Source organism: Myodes glareolus, chromosome 2 (genome assembly GCF_982192425.1).
Source record: "Myodes glareolus chromosome 2, mMyoGla1.1, whole genome shotgun sequence".
NCBI lineage: Eukaryota > Metazoa > Chordata > Mammalia > Rodentia > Cricetidae > Myodes > Myodes glareolus.
The window spans coordinates 71142104-71160193 of record NC_142027.1 but is presented as its reverse complement, the minus strand read 5'-3'; the positions used below and the strand labels follow the sequence as shown (position 1 = coordinate 71160193).

The 18090-nt window shown below is 52.4% G+C and overlaps 2 protein-coding genes and 1 long non-coding RNA gene across 14 annotated transcripts; 1 reads left to right on the top strand and 2 right to left on the bottom strand.

Moving 5' to 3' along the window:
- Positions 1-5115: 5115 nt before the first annotated feature.
- On the bottom strand, positions 5116-11423 carry LOC125412975 (uncharacterized). Of its 12 annotated transcripts, none has more exons than XR_015000565.2 (4): positions 11285-11423; positions 6468-6536; positions 5644-5709; positions 5116-5317 (listed from the first exon to the last, which is right to left on the bottom strand). XR_015000565.2 is itself a non-coding variant. In XM_087901667.1 (3 exons), exons 1-3 carry the CDS (start codon positions 11343-11345, stop codon positions 5207-5209), a joined length of 408 nt encoding a protein of 135 aa, XP_087757793.1. In that variant the 5' UTR covers positions 11346-11414; the 3' UTR covers positions 5116-5206. The 12 variants fall into 12 exon arrangements, 1 of the variants encoding a protein (XP_087757793.1); XR_015000563.2 differs by lacking the exon at positions 11285-11423 and adding an exon at positions 9182-9255; XR_015000568.2 differs by lacking the exons at positions 6468-6536; positions 11285-11423 and adding exons at positions 5996-6094; positions 9182-9238.
- On the top strand, positions 10387-12941 carry Hes1 (hes family bHLH transcription factor 1). The gene is made up of 4 exons (XM_085685389.2): positions 10387-10778; positions 10925-11020; positions 11311-11398; positions 12018-12941. Exons 1-4 carry the CDS (start codon positions 10671-10673, stop codon positions 12566-12568), a joined length of 843 nt encoding a protein of 280 aa, XP_085541515.2. The 5' UTR covers positions 10387-10670; the 3' UTR covers positions 12569-12941.
- A 552-nt stretch (positions 12942-13493) lies between these two features.
- LOC148122999 (uncharacterized) lies at positions 13494-15598 on the bottom strand. Its single transcript, XR_015736638.1, has 3 exons — positions 15347-15598; positions 14091-14203; positions 13494-13845 (listed from the first exon to the last, which is right to left on the bottom strand). It is a non-coding gene; the product is annotated as an uncharacterized LOC148122999 (long non-coding RNA).
- Between the last annotated feature and the right edge of the window lie 2492 nt (positions 15599-18090).

Below are 18090 nucleotides of genomic sequence, written 5' to 3'. Positions count from 1 at the left end.
ATTGAATAAGCTGCAACTTGAAGGCGAGCAGTCTGGCTCCCAAGTCTGTTCCGCAGCCATTCTGTGATCCCCCTTTTCCTGAGCGCACACATGGCTCTACCTCAACATTCCTCATGCAAGTCATCACCAAGTCAGTCAATCTCGGCTGGAAATCACTTGCCACTCCCCGAGGAAGGCTCTATTTAAATAGCAGGACATTGCCCCTGTGACTTTACAGCCCCTTTATCATTCACCCTCATAAAAGCACAGGTGTGTCGGGGTGCTCTATAAAAACAGGTGTTTGGTGTGCCTCAGTCACACTTAACCCAGTGTGTCTGAATGTGACTACTATTTACTTCTCGGCTCCACGGAATCTTCTGTGAGAAGCTGGCATGAAAAGAGAAGCTGGGTGTGTGGGGGGAGTGCAGAAGAAGCCAGAAGTAGGGCCTCACTTCCCTGGTATTTGTTACCTTGTGCATGGCGGGGGGGGGGGGCACCAGGCTCACCTGTCCCAGGTGTACTCCTCATTTTCTCTTCCAGTCTCCCAGGAGGATGTGTGGCCGACCCGCTGGCACTTTTACCCTTTCTATCTGCTCTGCAATGATAGGACCTGCCTGCTGAAATCTTACTTATTAACTTTACATAGATATGGCAGGCTGCGATTACAGGAGAATTGTTTGGGAGTGTTGTATCTCGCTTCTTCCCACGTACCTTACCCTGGGAATTGCTTTGTACTTGCACATTGCCATGTGGTGGTGTGTGTTTAATAACCATCAATAAAGATAGGCCTGGGAAAGCGTGGACAGACATAGATTCCCCTAAAACGGAGAAACCAGGAGGGTGCTTGCTGGCTACCCATAGGTGATCAAAAAGGTGTGGTCAAAAGTAAACCTTTGACTAAGCAGCTAAAAGTTTGAAGAGTATGCTCGACCTGAGGATTCCTTGACCATGAATAAAACTCACCTTCTTAAGTCCAAGTTCATCCAGTGTTCATTATCCAAATACCAGGGCGCCTACCCTGCAGCAGGTACTTCTCAAACAGCTTATTTATTAGAGAATCAAGAAAGACAAAGAAGTTGAGCAGCGGCGGCACATGCCTTTAATCACAGCACTAGGGAGGCCGAGGCAGGTGAATCTCTGTGAATTTAAGGCCAGACTGGTCTACAGAGTGAGTTCCAGGACAGACAGGGATACACAGAGCAACCCTCTCTCAAAACACACACACAAAGGGGAGGGGGAGGAGAAAGGAAAGAAGGAAGAAAGAAAAGCAGAGAGAGAGAGAGAAATGAAGAGTGTGAGATATGACTTAGGATATAGCTCAACAGTAGAATGCTTGTCTAGCATACACAAAGGTCTGGGTTCCCATCACTGGCACCACAAAAAGCAATTAAGTAAATAAATAATAAAATAAGTGTCTGGTAAGAAAATACAGGACATAGAGGGGACATTTTTGAAACAGAAACCCGGAGCATCACCGTGCCACACCCATGAATAACATTTGGACAGAGGAGAGCGGTGGAGGTAACTGTCAAGGAGGTGGCGCATAGCTCCGAAACTCTTGTGCAGAATTAAGCAACTAATTGGAAACAGAAAAATCTAACCCTCACTGCATTATCCAAGCACAGTCAACACGGTTTATTGGACACACAGCAAGCCAGCGGGGACAATACCCTTCCACCAAGGTGACAAATCATCTCAGACACCAAGTCTGTGACTGTCCAGTGGCAAGACTTCAAGAACAGGTAAAGAGGGTACAGCTCAGCTCATCCAGGTTCTCACTTGAACTGGAGTATTTGCTCCCCGTGCGACTGTGGGAGGCTGCTGAGATTAAGGCCCGCCTGGATATTTGTATGAGACACACATTGCCTGGCAACCTCCTCCAGGAGCCAGCAACATACTTGATCAAGAGGCCTTCTGTGAGATCAGGCCAGCCTGGCAGGCACCAGCATGTTTCCAGAGAGCTCACTTTCCATGGGCCCTCTAGGATGGCAGCCAAGCCTGGCCTATAGCAGTTCAGCCCCACAAAAGGAAGAACCATTCCCACTTCACCTAATATCCACATATTGAGTAAGGCTACAGAAGTTCAAACTAGACTCCACCATGCCCACAGACGTGGAGGGACGACAGAGATTAAAGTTTGGCCCTGCCTCTCCCTTTGTTCGGAGCCACCCCACCTCCTTTCTGGGACTTCTGACCCTAAGACTAACCCCAGAGCAGGATACAGTTTCTGCCCCCGTTCCCTGTCACCGTGAAAAACCTTTTTCATTCTATGAGATTTGATCTAGGTCTATAATTGTACACACCACACAGAAAAGAATGATTAACCACTGAGAAAGGGCACAAGTTCCAGAATTCTTCAGGGGATCTCACTTTCTGAGGTCTTCTGAGGAAGTCTGTAGAAGAAACCCATGGCAGCTTCCGGGCTGTTCTCTAAGCTCAGCACCCGAAAGGAAATCATATGGTTCACACACAAGCATGTCCTTCCATCAGTTGGGAAACTCGTTATTTCTCTTGCCGGTCCCTCTGATAGACGCGATATTGGCCTGAAGTTCAAGCGAGGTGCCTGTGTTCTATCCCTTTCATGGCATCCCTAATGTCATGTTTTCTGCTCCTGAGATGAAAAGTTAGCAGCTGAGGAGTCAGGAGACATATCCAGTCTCTCTCCTGGTTTTCCTTTTGGAGCAAAACAGATTAGCCGTAAGAGAGGAGGGCATGTGACTTGGTTTAGCTTGGATGACTGGGAGGGGGCAGGCTGCCTGTTCTGGTGGCCCCTACAAAGCTTTCCTGTCTCCTGGAACTGGGAAGTTAGGATTCTTTCCCTTCCAGAGAATGAATACAGGATGGTGAGCAAATCTGGGCAAGTCACAGTTCAGGAAACTCAAAGAAATGCTTGTTGAAGGAGCCACACTCCAGGCTACCCAGGATACTCACCTGCAGGGCTTCTTCTTCCTCAATTGGAAAAATCCATCCTTGGGGTAACAGATACAATGGTTTGAGACAGTGGGGAGAGTTTCTAGACGGGCAGGAGGAGCGCCTGAGCCTGCTCTAGGTTTTGCTACTCCCTCTCCAGGGAAACAACCACACTTGTGCAAGCCAGGCCTCAGTTTCCTCTCCATTACATGGGGGAAGGATCTCCACTGTTGCCCCCAGCCCATGCCTTCCTGTAATCTGAGATAACTGGAGGGTGGAGGAGAGTGTTATGACCAGATCCGCGAAGTCTCCCAAAACCAACAAGGAGACCGAGTCCCCTTTGTAAAAGGAAAAAGCCTTTATTTTATGCAAGCTTGCAAACTCAGTCACTCCGTGTGTCCAACATATTGGAATAATGGGAGAGCCCTGAGTTCAGTTAGAGTTGAGAATTTATAGTAGTAAAGGTGGGGGTGAGGAATTTCTAAGGTTCAGGACCTCTGATTGGCTGACATTTGCCTAGGGGCGTCCTGGTGAGCATGTGCTGGTAGGTGATTCTATCTACCATGGTTGGAACATTAGGCATTTCCTTTGGATGGTCTGTTCTTCGATGGTGCTCAGGTAATCTCAGTGTATGGTCCTTCCTGCAACCAGGTATTGCTTCAGGGTAAACTACTGAGGCCCAGGCCTCCATTAAACTTATCCGTGGCTGAGTCCTACACCAGCAGGTGATAATGGCTGGAAATAAAGAACGTCCTTTGGGTGGTCTGTTTCTCAGGGCTGGCTCCTACAGGGAGTGGAGGAGAGTAAAAATATATTGTATATATTCATCCATTTCTCTCTCTCTCTCTCTCTCTCTCTCTCTCTCTCTCTCACACACACACACACACACACACACACTGATACAGTACTGGGAACTGAACACAGGGCCTCATGTATGCTAGGCAAGGCCTGGTAACACCAAGCTATATCCCCAGCCCTCGACTTTTTGAGACAGGATCTTGCTGAGTTACTAAGGCTGGCCTTGAACTCTGTAGCTCACGCAGGTCTTGACCTTGTCATCTTTCAGCCCCAGGGGGATTCACAGACCTACACCACCAGGCCTCGTTTACATCATTTTCAGTCTTGATTTTTACCCAATTGATTTTTCTGGGCAGCTATATTTATTTCGGTTTCGATTTTTAGAGGCATTTGGTCTGATGTCACCATTTGAGTGGCTTATTTGCAAGCCAAAAAATTGTACACCCTGGGATTTTAGGGCCCCGTCTTCATCCCTACATTCTTAAGCCTTGGGCCTGTCCTTGCATGCTGCCTCAGCCACTAGCCTATCTGGAACCTTTCATGTCCTGTGTCCTGAGGTAGCATCCCGTGGTGTCTGGGAATGCCCTCCTCACCCCTGAACCTGCAGGTTTACCTCACAGAGGCTTGACTCTGAGGCCAGGCTATTGGCTATAAACACATTTAGAGCCTCCCCCATACCATTGTGGCCCAGCCAAGTGGGAGAGTTGAGCACACCATAGGCACCCCACCCCCACCCTGCCGAGAAGGGCCTTCTTGGCAGCCATCCTCCTTCAGAGCCCATTAGGGAAGTGCACATTCCCTTGGTCTCACTGGCTCCAGTGAGTGTTAGGGGGCGGGGGTGGGGGGGGAGCATTACAGGCTATTAGCCAATGCTGAAAGCCTGTTTTCCACCCCGCCCCCCCCCACCCGACTTCTCCTAGTACCGGCTGGGCTTGGCCAGGCATCAAGCAGGCGTTTTGTTCAGAAGTGGCAACTTATTTTTATCAAAGATGGAATGCAGCCTTGCAGTTGTTTCCAATGCCTTTGCATGGCAACCAAACGTCTGTTCCAAGCATTCCCGAACCCTCTTTCCCCTTGCTCCATCTAAACCCTGGGCAGGGAGTCGCTTAAGAAGACAAAGTTGCAGAAATTAAAACTCGTTATTAATGTCCCTACTTTAAAATGCAGGCTCTAGCTGCTGACTGGAACTCTGTAAATCCTGCCCTAAGGCAAAGTGAGGGTCACAGCACTGAGGTAGTGGGAAGAGCCAGGGCGATGGCTCTTCGCCCTACCCCACCCCAAGTCTTCCATTGCTGTACATCCTCTAGTTAGTCCCTTCCCTCTCTGGAGGTTAGGGTACCCACTAGGAGACACAGGTTGCTTAAACCTTTTCTGGCCACAGAATCTTTGGAAGAGATGAAAGCTGTGGACCCTCCTTGGGTGAGACAGTTCATTTGGGAAATATTTATTAGACTCCTGCTAGACAGACAAGGGCATATAAAGGAATAGATTCAAACTCCTTTTTCGAGGACTGTCCAGGTTATGAGAAGTTCTGCTTGGGACTTCTGTGATGAGCTCGAAGACTCTTATCTGAGAAGACAGTGATGACGATTCCCGGAAAGGATCCTGACGTCACCAGCCAGTCAAACACCTGCGGCCGGAGCAGAAAAGTGGTCACCGAGAAAGTAATCTCCGGCTTCCTTCCAGCCCCGGTGTGGTGTCGCCAGGAGGCACCCACAGACAAACATGCAGGCACAGGATGCCTGGAATGTCGACAGCGTCTCCGGACACACTCCCAGCTGCAAGGAACCGGCTGCCGCCCTGGGGGAAAGGCAAACAAGTCTCTTCCCTCTTGGGCTTCATTTTTCTCACGGAGTCTGAAAGGGCTCTGATCAGGTGATATGTGTGCGGCTGCTCCCAGTACAGGTGCAGGGCAGGTACAAGGGGAGGAGAGAGTCCTGCCCCGTGTGTACTTACTTAAAGCTCTTTCAATAGCCCTAGCAGGATAGCTCTTGGCAAGGCAGCAACCCAGTCTCTGGCAGGCTGCGGGGAATCCGAGTGTGAGAAAGTCAGTCATGCGAAGGAAAAAGGGAAGAAAAAAAACCTTTGAGTCCTCAGGCAAAATACCACACCCCCCCCCTTTCCCTAGCTCTAAAACAAACCCACAGAACATTCCCAAAACCTAGGGGAAAACGTGGGGGGGAGGGGCGTCTCTCCTAGACTGCTGACATTTGCTTTATGCTTTAAAAGCAAACAGGTGAGAGAAGTCAGTGCTCATGGGTGCTGGGCTGCACAGGCAGGCAACGGAGCAGCCCCTGGTTGTGATTACCGGACGTGATGCGTGCAGTATGCAAGATTCTGCTTTCCGATCATCACACCAGGAGCAAAAAGACCTCCGCTCCAAACACTGTACTCCATGTTCCTCCTGCTTTGGGAGTAGGGAAGACTATGACGGGGGAAAAAAAGTTCCTAGGAACCTTTCAAGTTCAAAGAAATCTTTCGGGATTTTGAGTTCACGGCCTCCGTGGGAGGGCAGACAGCACCGATTTGACATACCTTCACTGACCAGGATAAGAGAGTAAAAACTCATCCATGAGTTTATCATTTGCAAAGTAGCCTTGTTCTTGACACTTAGCAGAGTTAAGGGTCGGGGCCTTTATAACTTTGGAAGAGGGCAGTGCACAGGCACAAATATATACATAAGTTTTGGTGACATGGGCCTTCTGTTCCTCTAAGTGTGTATGTGAAGTCCCTTGCTTATTCTACCAGAGCAAATACTCCTAAAATGACAATAAACGAACTGTGATTGGCTGCTGGCAGCTCCACTGGGAGACCTTGACTTGTTCATCCTCCATGTACCTGTCAGGTGCCTTAAAAGCAATAGAACAGACAAGAACTATTAGAAAATACAATTGCATGCCAGGTCAGCACATTAGGGCTTAAGAGCAGACAGCAGCCAAAGCCACTACAGACCTTATTGCAGGAGGCACTGGCTCCAAAGGGTCTTGGTGGGAACCTGCAGAGGGTTAAAATGCTCCCCCAAGAAGCTCTGACTCCCAGGAGATTCCGGGACAATGTATTTGTGATTTTGTTGTTGAGGATTTTTTTTTTTAAGTCAGAGATTTAGTAGGAGCTTTTTAAGAAGCTTGTGAGGTTTGTTGGGGAAAAGCAGGAAAGAGGACAACTCCACAGGTTCGTCGCCTTTCACCAAGAGGAGTTCAAAAACACAGGAAAACCCCACTGTTTAAGAGACAACCGGCAATTTTCTGTCCTCACTGCGGTCCTATCTGCTTAGAATATGAAAGGAGGGTACCACCCCTTTGGTCCAGGTTGCAGAACAACAAAGAAGGCATTGTTTATCATTTTTTCAGAACAAGATGGGGCACAGCCCACTCTTCAGCATGGATACACACATGGACGGACGGACACACACACACACACACACACACACACACACACACACACACACACGACACCACCCCAAGGGACAAGAGAATAAATGGCGAATAAGGCAAGTCTGCCTGGGGGTAAAGGTTTGTCTGCAAACTGGGGGTGGGGAGGTGTTCTGGGAGGCAAAAACCAAACCAAACCAAACCAAAACAACTTAGTAAAATGAAAGGTCAGAACTCTGTGAGATGATAGGATACTAAACCCAGGACAAACTCAGGTCAGCAGGGTGTGGGTTAGTGGCCAGGTGACCCGGGCCAAGCAGGTAGCATGTCGACCTACAAGTGTCACTTAGGAGCCGTCCCTGCTGGTCTGATCCCCTTCAGCGGTCTGTCTCCAAGTCCTGCGGCCCACTCTGGACACTTGTCAGGGTCACCTTTCTAAGGAGCACCCAGGTGACTTTCCCCCACTAGGAACCTACTGTGGTGTCTGGAGTCCTTTGTAAAGCAGGATGTCTAAGGGTCTTGTGTAGGGGCCCACACATTTCTTCCTTGCCCCTGCACACACCCTGCATACCCTCAGAATAAAGACCTCAGGCCCCAGTATCTGTGCCTTAAAGGCTATGGGTACTCCCTTCCTCCCCAGCCCCATGACTCAGCATATTCGCCTTAGCCATATTTTTCTGAGGTGCAAAGCACAGATCCTCTCCACCAGTTACTTTACCATAACAGCTTAACGTATGACTAATTCCTCTGGATATTCTCTACAGCATTTTACTTCTGTCTACTGCCTCTCTTAAAGGCTGTCCCAGGGGAGTCTATAGATGGCAGCCATACCCACGCAGGTATCTGGCAGCGGGCTTTCTAGGGACACTGTGTCTTGTTCCACACCCGGTGCAGTTGCGGCTTCATACCGTGAAGGCCCTCCTCCGGATGCCCCCCTTCCCTCAGAACACCATCTAAGCCGCAAGGGAAAGGGCAAACACAGAATCCCCAGGCATTGGTCAAAAAGTAGGGTTCTGTGAGCCTCCGCAGTTGGTTGACTGCTGCTAGGGAGCGGCCACTGTATCTCTCTCATCGTGGTAATCCCCGGGTTTAACAGTGTCTGGCGTTCCATCATAAAAGAGAGGTGGGCATGCCCAAGGTCATGCAGTCAACGAACCACTCCGTCTCAACCCGGACCAGACCTGGAGAAATCATTCACATTATCTCAGTGGGGGTTCGGGATGGGGGTGGGGGAGGGAGGAACGAGTGTGTGCGCCTTGTGTGCCAGGCCTCCCGGACGCGGGAAAAGCTGGGGGCGGGGATCAAACAACGCGCTGGGATCGCGAGCTGCCCCGAGTTCAGGGCGGCGGGAAATCTAAAGGGGTTGGGGACACCGGGGAGGAGGCAAGGGGCGGACGACCGGGGGCAAGCAAGGAGGGGAGGCAGGCAGCCGCCGGGGGCAGTGCGCGCCGCCCGCGCCGTGCGGCAAATCCCCCAGGGAGGCCGCCGCCAGAGCCCTGGCGCTCCCGGCCCGGCGCCCGCCACGTGGCACCCGGCGGCGGCGGCGGCGGCGGCGACTCCTCCCGGCGCACGGCCCGGCCAGCCGGCAGCACGCAGCCGCCCGTCTCGTCCCCGCCGTCCGCCGGCGGCCTCCTGGACGCAGCGAGGAACCCGGGGAAGGGGCGGGCGGGCGGCGCGAAGCCTCTGTAACCGCAGCCGCTGAGCGGACGCAGGAGGCTGACCCGGCCGCTTCCTAAGTGCGGTCAGGCATCTCGTGACCGCGGCGGCCGCCCGGGTCCCTCCCCTGCCGCAGTAGCCGGGGAGGTTTCGGCCGCGCTCAAACCCCAAGATCGGAGTCCAAGCTGGCTGGGGGAGGGGGGGCGAATTCCCGGCTCGCCACCCTAGGGCGAGCGTTCCCCCGCCCGGAAGGGCTGACCTTGGCCGGGTGGGGGGTGGGGATGAGAAGGCTAGCGCGGGGCCACGATCCCGACCCGCCACCCCCACGGATTCTTGGCTTGCCGGGGTCGGAGGAGGGGGCCCCGGACACACACACACACACCCCACACGCAGCGCGCGCCAATGAGCCCAGGCCAGGCGCAGGGGGCGGGGTTTTCCCAGGCTCGAGCACAGCAGCTGCTATTTACCTTCTTGGCTTCTCCCTGGGACTAGAGCCGGCCCCCGCTCCCGGCCGCCCGCCGCCGGCCCCCGCCTCCCTGCCCCCGGGGCGCGCGCGCGCACACACACACACTCACATATACACTCACACACGCACGCACACACACATCCTCTGGGTCCGGCCGCAGCCGCGGCGGCAATAAAACATCCTGGCACGTGCTCCGACTCCAGGCGCGCCCTCGCCGGCCGGCTGATGTCAAACTGCAGCTCGGCTGGTGGAGCTCTTAAAGGGCTCGCACGCCGGGCGCTGAGGCCGCCCTGGCCGCACGCAGGGTGAGGAGGGGAGAGGCCGACTCCCTGCCCGCCGCCTCTCGGGACTGCCAAACCGAGAGCCTGCGGGGGAGAAAGGTATAGAGAGGCGGAGGAGCGCGCGCGCCCCTCGCCCCTGTGACATTGCTATCAAAGCCCCTCTTGTTCATTTTTCATTTGAAATTCCATTTCCTTTCTTCCCAGTAGGAAATTATTCTGATTGTTTCCTGGAGAAGCGTGAGGTCCAAGGCCCCATTCCCAGGAGAGGACTGGGGGCGGGGGGGTAGACAGGCATCCAAAAAGCCACCTTGCTCCGAAAAACCTGCCTGTAAAGCATCTCTCTCTCTCTCTCTCTCTCTCTCTCTCTCTCTCTCTCTCTCTCCCTCTCTCTCTCCCTCTCCCTCTCTCCTTTCTCTCGGGGGGGGGGAATAAGGAAGCGATTAGTTTTGGGGGTTTGATATTGCTTTTTCCCCCTGCGTGAGCAGTTTTCACTGCCCTGAACGTACAGAATAGAGCGGGAATTCACGAAGACGTTCGAGTAACACACCCTTGCGCGAGTTCCTACGTCTTTAAATCACTAAATTTTGCCTTGGCGTATATTTTCTCAAAACGTTTTTCAAATGAACTTATATTGCATGTGGCAAAGACAATGAAATCCAAAGACCTGGCCACAAAAGAAATAGACTAGACCAAACCAAGGCGGAAAAGTCCTCTCTAAAGCAAAGCCCAGAGGTGAGAGTTAGCAAAGGGTTAAAATCCTTTTGATTGACGTTGTAGCCTCCGGTGCCCCGGGCTCAGGCGCGCGCCATTGGCCGCCAGACCTTGTGCCTGGCGGCCAATGGGGGGGCGCAGTCCACGAGCGGTGCCGCGTGTCTCTTCCTCCCATTGGCTGAAAGTTACTGTGGGAAAGAAAGTTTGGGAAGTTTCACACGAGCCGTTCGCGTGCAGTCCCAGATATATATAGAGGCCGCCAGGGCCTGCGGATCACACAGGATCTGGAGCTGGTGCTGATAACAGCGGAGTCCCCCGTCTACCTCTCTCCTTGGTCCTGGAATAGCGCTACCGATCACTAAGTAGCCCTAAGACATAATAACCCCTCAGCGGATCAGTAGTTTTTCTTATGAAAGTCAAGTAAAAGGGATATAAGCGTGAAAGATTCCAAAAATAAAATTCTCTGGGGATTGAGAAGAAAGAAAAAAAAGCAAGAAAATGCCAGCTGATATAATGGAGAAAAACTCCTCGTCCCCGGTGGCTGCTACCCCAGCCAGTGTCAACACGACACCGGACAAACCAAAGACCGCCTCTGAGCACAGAAAGGTAAGACAGTACTCATGTCTCTGTGAAGCCCCTAGAAATTAAGTGGGTTGTGCGCACAGGGGCTCCGTTTCCTTCTCTCTCTTAAAGCCCCGGGGTGAAATGGCAGGTCCCGTGGGAACTCAGTCCCCTTTTTATTCTCTTTGCAGTCGTCAAAGCCTATCATGGAGAAGAGGCGAAGAGCAAGAATAAATGAAAGTCTGAGCCAGCTGAAAACACTGATTTTGGATGCACTTAAGAAAGATGTAAGTGAGCAATGCTGTTATTATTATTATTATTATTATTATTATTATTATTATTATTATTATTATTATTAATGTAATGGTATTTCTCGGGCAAAGAACCAAACTCTTTGCCTGCTGTGTGAGGATTTTACCCCGCCAGCACTGCGTTCCCTTGGGCGGGAGGGAGGTCCGGGTCTCTCCCGGAGGGTTCTGGGCTGTGGGACGTGCGGGCGGGGTTAGGGACCTTCAGAATTCGGAGGCAGTTGACAAGGGGGGGGGTCTCACTTTCTTCCCTTGTTTCCTCTGCGTAGAGCTCCCGGCATTCCAAGTTGGAGAAGGCAGACATTCTGGAAATGACAGTGAAGCACCTCCGGAACCTGCAGCGGGCACAGATGACCGGTGAGGACCGCGCGTGCGTCCCCTCTCTGCGGGTGTCCCTCTCGGCCCGCGGTGATTTCTTCCAGACTTCCGCCCGCGGTTGTGAGAGGCATTCAGCTACATTTTACTGCCTTGGCTCACTCCGCGTTCCCACGGTCTGGGTCTTATTTATAGCCACAACTCCCAAGTTGTTACTGCTCCGGAAAGGGAGGGAGAGGTTGTAGTCGAGAGGGCGGTGGGCGGCTTGGCGGTGGTGGAAGCTGGTGAGGGCGAAGGGACGTAGGACTGCGGCGGTTTGGGGCTGCCTAGAAGCTAGGGGCCACCGGCTTAGCACCCGTCCAACCCCTGCCGCAGGAGGGGAAGTGGGACTTGGAAGGCGCCTTGGGTGGCATTGCCCAAGGTCACGTCGCGCGCGGGGCTAAGGGTGGCTGATCTGGAGCTGAGATCGGTTTAAATGGGAGGGAGTGTCCTGGCTTCAGTCGCCAACCTAGAGAGAAGGAGCTGGCTGTTCTTAGCCTACCCCACCCTCCCAACCCCAGGTGGTTCCGGAGGCGCGCGGCGGGGACCTCCCAGGGTGGGAGGCAATGGCCCGGGGGCCAGGGCTGTTCGGTGACCCGCCTTTTCTCCTTCTGGCCTGCAGCCGCGCTCAGCACAGACCCGAGTGTGTTGGGGAAGTACCGCGCCGGCTTCAGCGAGTGCATGAACGAGGTGACCCGCTTCCTGTCCACGTGTGAGGGCGTTAACACCGAGGTGCGCACTCGGCTCCTGGGCCACCTGGCCAACTGCATGACCCAGATCAACGCCATGACCTACCCCGGGCAGCCGCACCCCGCCTTGCAGGCGCCGCCGCCGCCCCCGTCAGGACCCGGCGGCCCCCAGCACGCGCCGTTCGCGCCGCCGCCACCGCTTGTGCCCATCCCCGGGGGCGCGGCGCCCCCTCCCGGCAGCGCACCCTGCAAGTTGGGCAGCCAGGCTGGAGAGGCTGCCAAGGTTTTTGGCGGCTTCCAGGTAGTGCCGGCTCCTGACGGCCAATTTGCCTTCCTCATCCCCAACGGGGCCTTCGCCCACAGCGGCCCAGTCATCCCGGTCTACACCAGCAACAGCGGGACCTCGGTCGGTCCTAACGCAGTGTCTCCTTCCAGCGGTTCCTCGCTCACTGCGGACTCCATGTGGAGGCCGTGGCGGAACTGAGGGGCTCAGGCCACTGCTCACCCTTAATTCCCTAGCCCACCTCTCTCTTGCGACGGACACTAAAAACGAACTTGGATATTGGGAGAGAAGACTTTTATAATTTGGTGGTTACTTTGTTGCTTTTTTTTAATTTCTAAAAAGTTACTTTTTGTAGAGAGCTGTATTAAGTGACTGACCATGCACTGCATTTGTATATATTTTATATGTTCATATTGGATTGCGCCTTTGTATTATAAAAGTTGAGATGACATTTCGTTTTTTACACGAGATTTCTTTTTTTATGTGATGCCAAAGATGTTTGAAAATGCTCTTAAAATATCTTCCTTTGGGGAAGTTTATTTGAGAAAGTATAATAAAAGAGTGAAGGCTTTTATGTCTTAGAACTGATTATTTCAAAATTTATAAAAGGAGTCTCTTGAAATTCATATTACATGTAATCTGGGAACCCAGGAATAGAAACTTAAAAAAAAATAATGTTTTAAACAGGAACCATCACACCTTTCACCAACACTCCATGAACTAAAATGACCTAATTTATGAAAATTCATTTAATGGGGCTTTCCTGATAAACTTGTGGCCATTTCTCTTTAAACGACTGCAAAAAGAAAAAGGAAATTTTGAGAAAGGGCTTAAAGACAGTCCTTATTTTGTGCCTTCTGAAAGGCAGCATAAGGGCGACCCAGCTTACTCCCTGGGATAGCCACAAACCTAGTCATTGCTGCCCTGCTCCCTGAGTGCTGGGCCCTTCATTAGTCCATCCTTAGGTGCAGCTCCGCTTCCCCTAGCTCCCGCCTCACAACGCTTTAACTGCCTCTCTGCACCCTCTTCAAGCAAGCTGAAAAGGTCAACAGATTCCCTCTGCCGTGGGACAGCGAGTTAGACTCCCAAGTGGAGCCCGGGCCAGATGATTAACAGCAGACATGTGTTTCTGATAAGTTTCTGTGCTTGACTTTAATGGAGAAAGCATGTGGGGGCTGCGCTGGCAGGCACACAAGCCGTTTTCCCCTTTTAATACAAACAGCAAGCGACCCCTTCGCTTGGTCATGCCCCATTTCCAGGCAAGATGTGGGCTCCAGATAGAAGCAAAAGGGCTGTCTCGGGTTTCAGCTCACACAACCCTCCTTAACAAGTCCTAACTCAAAGCGGACAGCTTTAAACTGTGCCAGGATCTGCAGGGAATTTCTTCCAAATCCCATCACAAAGGCTTGTCAGATTTTGTCAGATTTGGCCAGGTGTTTGACTGCATCCAGGTGTTGGGGAAATGAAAACCACGAGCCCTGCGAGACCAGACACATCAGCCGCGCTGTGGGTCTGGCCGACGCGCCCTTCCTCCCCCACCGCCGGCCAGTCCTCCTCCCAGCCCCCGCCCCGCCCGCCCGCCAGCCCGCCCGCCTCTCGCCACCCCCTCCCCCTTTCCCTACAGCGGCTTCTGGGAGAAGGATGAGGCGGGAGAGATCAATCCTTGAAGCTTTCCTAACAAAGATAAAGCCAACGATTTTCTGTCTTGTTTCAAAAGCCTTACCTCTCCCCCGCCTGGCTCCAGCCTTTCCCACAGGCCAGTGTAGAGTGCGGCTCTACTTCAGGGTGATCTAGCAGACAGCAGCCGGTTCTTTCCAATACCTTCAGCTTCGACCCCTGGAGAGAGGGGTTTTAAAGACAGTTTTGAAAATCTGGTTTCTAATTGCCTTATTTTGTGTACAAGAAAGATGCCCAGCACACTCTTTATCAAAGAAACACACACACACACACACACACACACACACACACATCCTTCTTCGTCATTCCATTTTTTCCCTCGTTTCCCCTTTTGTTTAAACAGAAATATAGTAGCAATCGCTCCATTAAGACACCTATCCCAAACTCAAACACTGTTCCCACCAGGAGTTCTTAGCTTCTTTGATAGAAATAATCCAGACATCAGGATTTCAATTTTATAAAAGTAATTCCTTTACATTGTTCTTTAACATTTACGGGATGCGGGTGGGGTGGAGTGGGGAGGGGACGACTAAAGAGAAAAATTTCAGCTTCTTCTTGCATCTCTAGTAATGTCACCAAAAGTATACACAGCGACATCCGAAGAAGCCAAGAAAGTGAGAGAAAACTAAACCACCATTTGTTCTTTTGAAAAGAGCCCCCCCCCATAATTTGGGTTTACATTATTAAATGAAGCCTTTTCAGTATATGGGATGGAACAAAGACTACGTCCCAACTAAGGACATTTATGTTCTTGAAAGTCACTAAACTCAAGGCATCCCCTTGGATAAGTCATTTCCCTTCTCTAGGATGGGTCCAAGTTCATAAACTGACTAGATTTATTTCTTAGGCATTGCTGCCTCCAGCATCCCTGCTGTTTCTGAAATAAGTAGCTGGGGGGAGAGGTGAAGCACCGCAGTGTATTCTGGCCTCCCTGCAGGTCCTCTGGGCCTGGCCTAATTATACAGCCTCAGGGCACACCCATTTGCCTTGCCCCTCTACCAGCTCCAGTAGAGCTGATCTCTCCGGCGATAAAGCACATTTTCAAACTCTGCCCTTAAGGCCAGGGACATCAGAGGCCATTCCTTGGAGACCCTTGGGGCCCGGGCTCTCCCGAGGTCTCCAGCATCACCCCGAGGAGAAATGAGGGCCTGAGCCTGGGTGAGCCACTGAAGGTCGCCACCTCGTCGGGTCTCATCCCGCCCCTCCCCCCACGTGTTTCTGCACTGGGGACCCAGAGGTTTAACTGGACCCCCTCATCGTCACGGGGAACCTGTCATTAAAGTCAATTAACTTTCCGCACACCCTCTGGCCGGTAACAACCCGCTGCTAGCTTCCTCCGGGCTTCTAAGTGCAACCAGATGGGCGGGCGAAGTGCCCCCGCCGCGCGCCCGCCCCGGCTGGCTTCGGGGTTCCTGGGAGGGAGGCCTCGGGGACCGCAGCCGGGCGGGAGCGGCCCAGGGCGGCCACACCGGGACAGGCCCGGCGGCCCTGCGGCCAAGGTGGCTCGCTCAGCAGGCCCGGCTGCTTTCTGGCAGGAAATGAATAGCTCCCAGATGAGCTCAGGCAACCTGAGAGGTCGTGAGAACGGCGCGAACCCCCGCCTGTGCAGCCGGCAGCCTGCCAGGCCGCGGGGAGGGCGGGCGGCGGCGGCGGGAGGCCCGGCGGGCGGCGGCGGGGGCGGCGAGGGGCGGGAGCCGCTGACACACGAGCCCGCGCCCGCTCCCGCTGACAGGCAGGCCGCCGCCCCCGCTTCCCCGCCCCAGGCCAGCGCCGCCCAGGCAGCAGGCCCCAGCCGCAGAGCCGCGGCCGCCCGGGCCGCCGAGGCCTGGGGGTGGGGCGGCCTGCCAGTGTTTTTCCAGTTCCCCCGGTAGCTCCGGGCCGCGTTTAGAAGCCCGGGAACTGGGCGGGGTGGGGGGGTGAGGGGGGTAGGGTCGGGGCACCAGAGGTCGGCAGAGCCCTGCCAGGAGTCAGGCCAGCCGGGCATGAGAGGGAGGGCAGGCGGGGGCCACCTCGGACCCTCAAATGCCTTGCCCCGGACTGGGATGTTGGGTGCCCTAAGAAAGGGAGTCTTGTTTCTAAGCACCTTGAGTGCCCACTGAGCTCCCCGCAGCCTGAAGCTGGCACTAAGATGACAACCCTGGGGGTGACGCAGTCCTGTTTAGCCACGGAGACAGACCCGCTAGTGACTCATCCCACGCGTGATGTATTAGGTGCCAGGACTGAAGTTTAAACAGAGGGCGCCCAGAGAGACAAATGAGTTCTTCCTGGCGAAGAAACTAGGCAAGTTTTTTTTCCCTTGAAGCAGGGAGGTGAAAAGCTCAACACAAGGAGAGTGAGGCTCAGGTGTGTCCTGCTGTTGTTATCTGACGCGGGTTCGACTGGACCTGGAGACCACCGCTGCCTGCCTAGACGTCAGGATTTAATTGTCCTAGTTCTTTAATAAAGCCGTTTAACTTTTAAAAGGAAGGAAGGCTAGAAGGAAGGAGAAAGAAAGGAAGGACAGAAGAAAAAGAGAGGGGGAGGGAGAGAGGGAGGGACAGGGAGGGAGGGAGAGAGAGGGAGAGAGAGAGAGAGAGAGAGAGAGAGAGAGAGAGAGAGAGAGAGAGAGAGAGAGAGAGAAGAAAGTCAGAGTCAGGAGCCAGGTGTGGTGACCTTCTCCAACAATCCCTCTGAGGTACTTGGGTGGGGGGAGGTTCAAGGCCATTTTCCACTAAGTAGTCTGAGCTAGACTGGGCTACCTGATACCCTGTCTGAAAACACCATAAACAAAATTAGGATTAGGTCGGTTAAAGAAAACACAGAAACAGTTAAAATGTGGATGTGTAGATGTAGAAATTTCAATTTTACTATCATTTTTACATTTAAAATTTTAGATGTAGAAATTTCAATTTTACTATCATTTTTGCATTTAAAATTTCAAATACAAGTTTTGTTAGCGGTCAGAGAGAGGAGGGGTGGCCTTGCTTCCCTGCCTCTGTTCTTGCTTTACGGAAACATAGCCATTGGGTTGAGAGCACAGGATTCTGGATCTGGTTGCTTAAATATTTTGAGTCCAAGTCAAATTGTTCAATCTGTTTGTACTCTGGGGGTTTGTTTTGGTTGTTGTTGTCTTGTTTTGTCTTTTGAATTGCTTTACTATTTTACCCCAGCTGGTCTCCAGTTTCTCAGGTCATGTCATCATCCTCCTGCCTCAGCCTCCCCAGTAGCTGGGATTATGGGACTTTACCATGCCACCAGCTTTGTGCCTCTATGGTCCATCTGTAGGTAAAAGTTCATGAGGGCGGGGTCTCAGAGGGCTGTGAGGATCAAGTGAGTAAATATGCTTGAAGCCTCAGGATTAGTGCTCTGTGAAGCCCAATGTGTGTCTGCCTTTATGATTCCTCAACAGCCACAGCAAGTTAGGAAAGCTGACCATGGCCTTTGCCCAGTCAGTCACGCACCAGATCCTCAGGGAGGCCACTGTTTCTTCCGCTGTTTCTACATTTCATGCCTTCATTCAATAGTTATTGAAGCTGAGGAATAAAGGCACGATTTTTGTAGCTACAACACGCACAGCCTGGCGAGCAAGAGACTTGGGTGAAATAGAAATAAATAACTGAACTCATTGCATGTCAAATGATATGAAAGGGGACATGTTATTTAGTGCTGGTACAAAGAAGACTATATATACACCAAGCAACACTTGGATCTTCCTGGTGATCATCAATCTTGGGACAACAGACATTACCAGTTTAAACCAAAACTAGTCAGAGTCTACCTAAGAAAAATTATTGTCAAATATTTAACATCAAGATTAATCATTCTGTGGTCTGGAGGTATAGCTCTGCCTTAGACTCCTTGCTGAGACCCTGGGTTCAAGGCCCAGAGCCACAGAATCTTACAAACCTCCTGTCACTTGTCAACACTGTCAAGGGAAGAAACTGAGAGTCAGGGAATGTAGCTTCAAGTGCCAAGTTGGCTACTATCAAGGAGAAGCTGAGATGGGTCCATGTAAGCTTCTGAGGTCAGCTTTCCCAAACAGCGGGTGAGAAGTCTAACTCGGGAAT

Excerpts from the sequence above, each read along its gene's own strand:
- Hes1 (XM_085685389.2), top strand. The coding sequence starts at position 10,671 with ATGCCAGCTGATATAATGGAGAAAAACTCCTCGTCCCCGGTGGCTGCT. Across the intron at positions 10,779-10,924 it reads CCGCCTCTGAGCACAGAAAG|TCGTCAAAGCCTATCATGGA; the intron begins GTAAGACAGTAC and ends TTCTCTTTGCAG. Across the intron at positions 11,021-11,310 it reads TGGATGCACTTAAGAAAGAT|AGCTCCCGGCATTCCAAGTT; the intron begins GTAAGTGAGCAA and ends TCCTCTGCGTAG.
- LOC125412975 (XM_087901667.1), bottom strand. The coding sequence starts at position 11,345 with ATGTCTGCCTTCTCCAACTTGGAATGCCGGGAGCTCTACGCAGAGGAA. Across the intron at positions 5,710-11,284 it reads AGAGGAAACAAGGGAAGAAA|CCTGCCAGAGACTGGGTTGC; the intron begins GTGAGACCCCCC and ends GATTCCCCGCAG. Across the intron at positions 5,488-5,643 it reads GGCTATTGAAAGAGCTTTAA|GGCGGCAGCCGGTTCCTTGC; the intron begins GTAAGTACACAC and ends CCTTTCCCCCAG.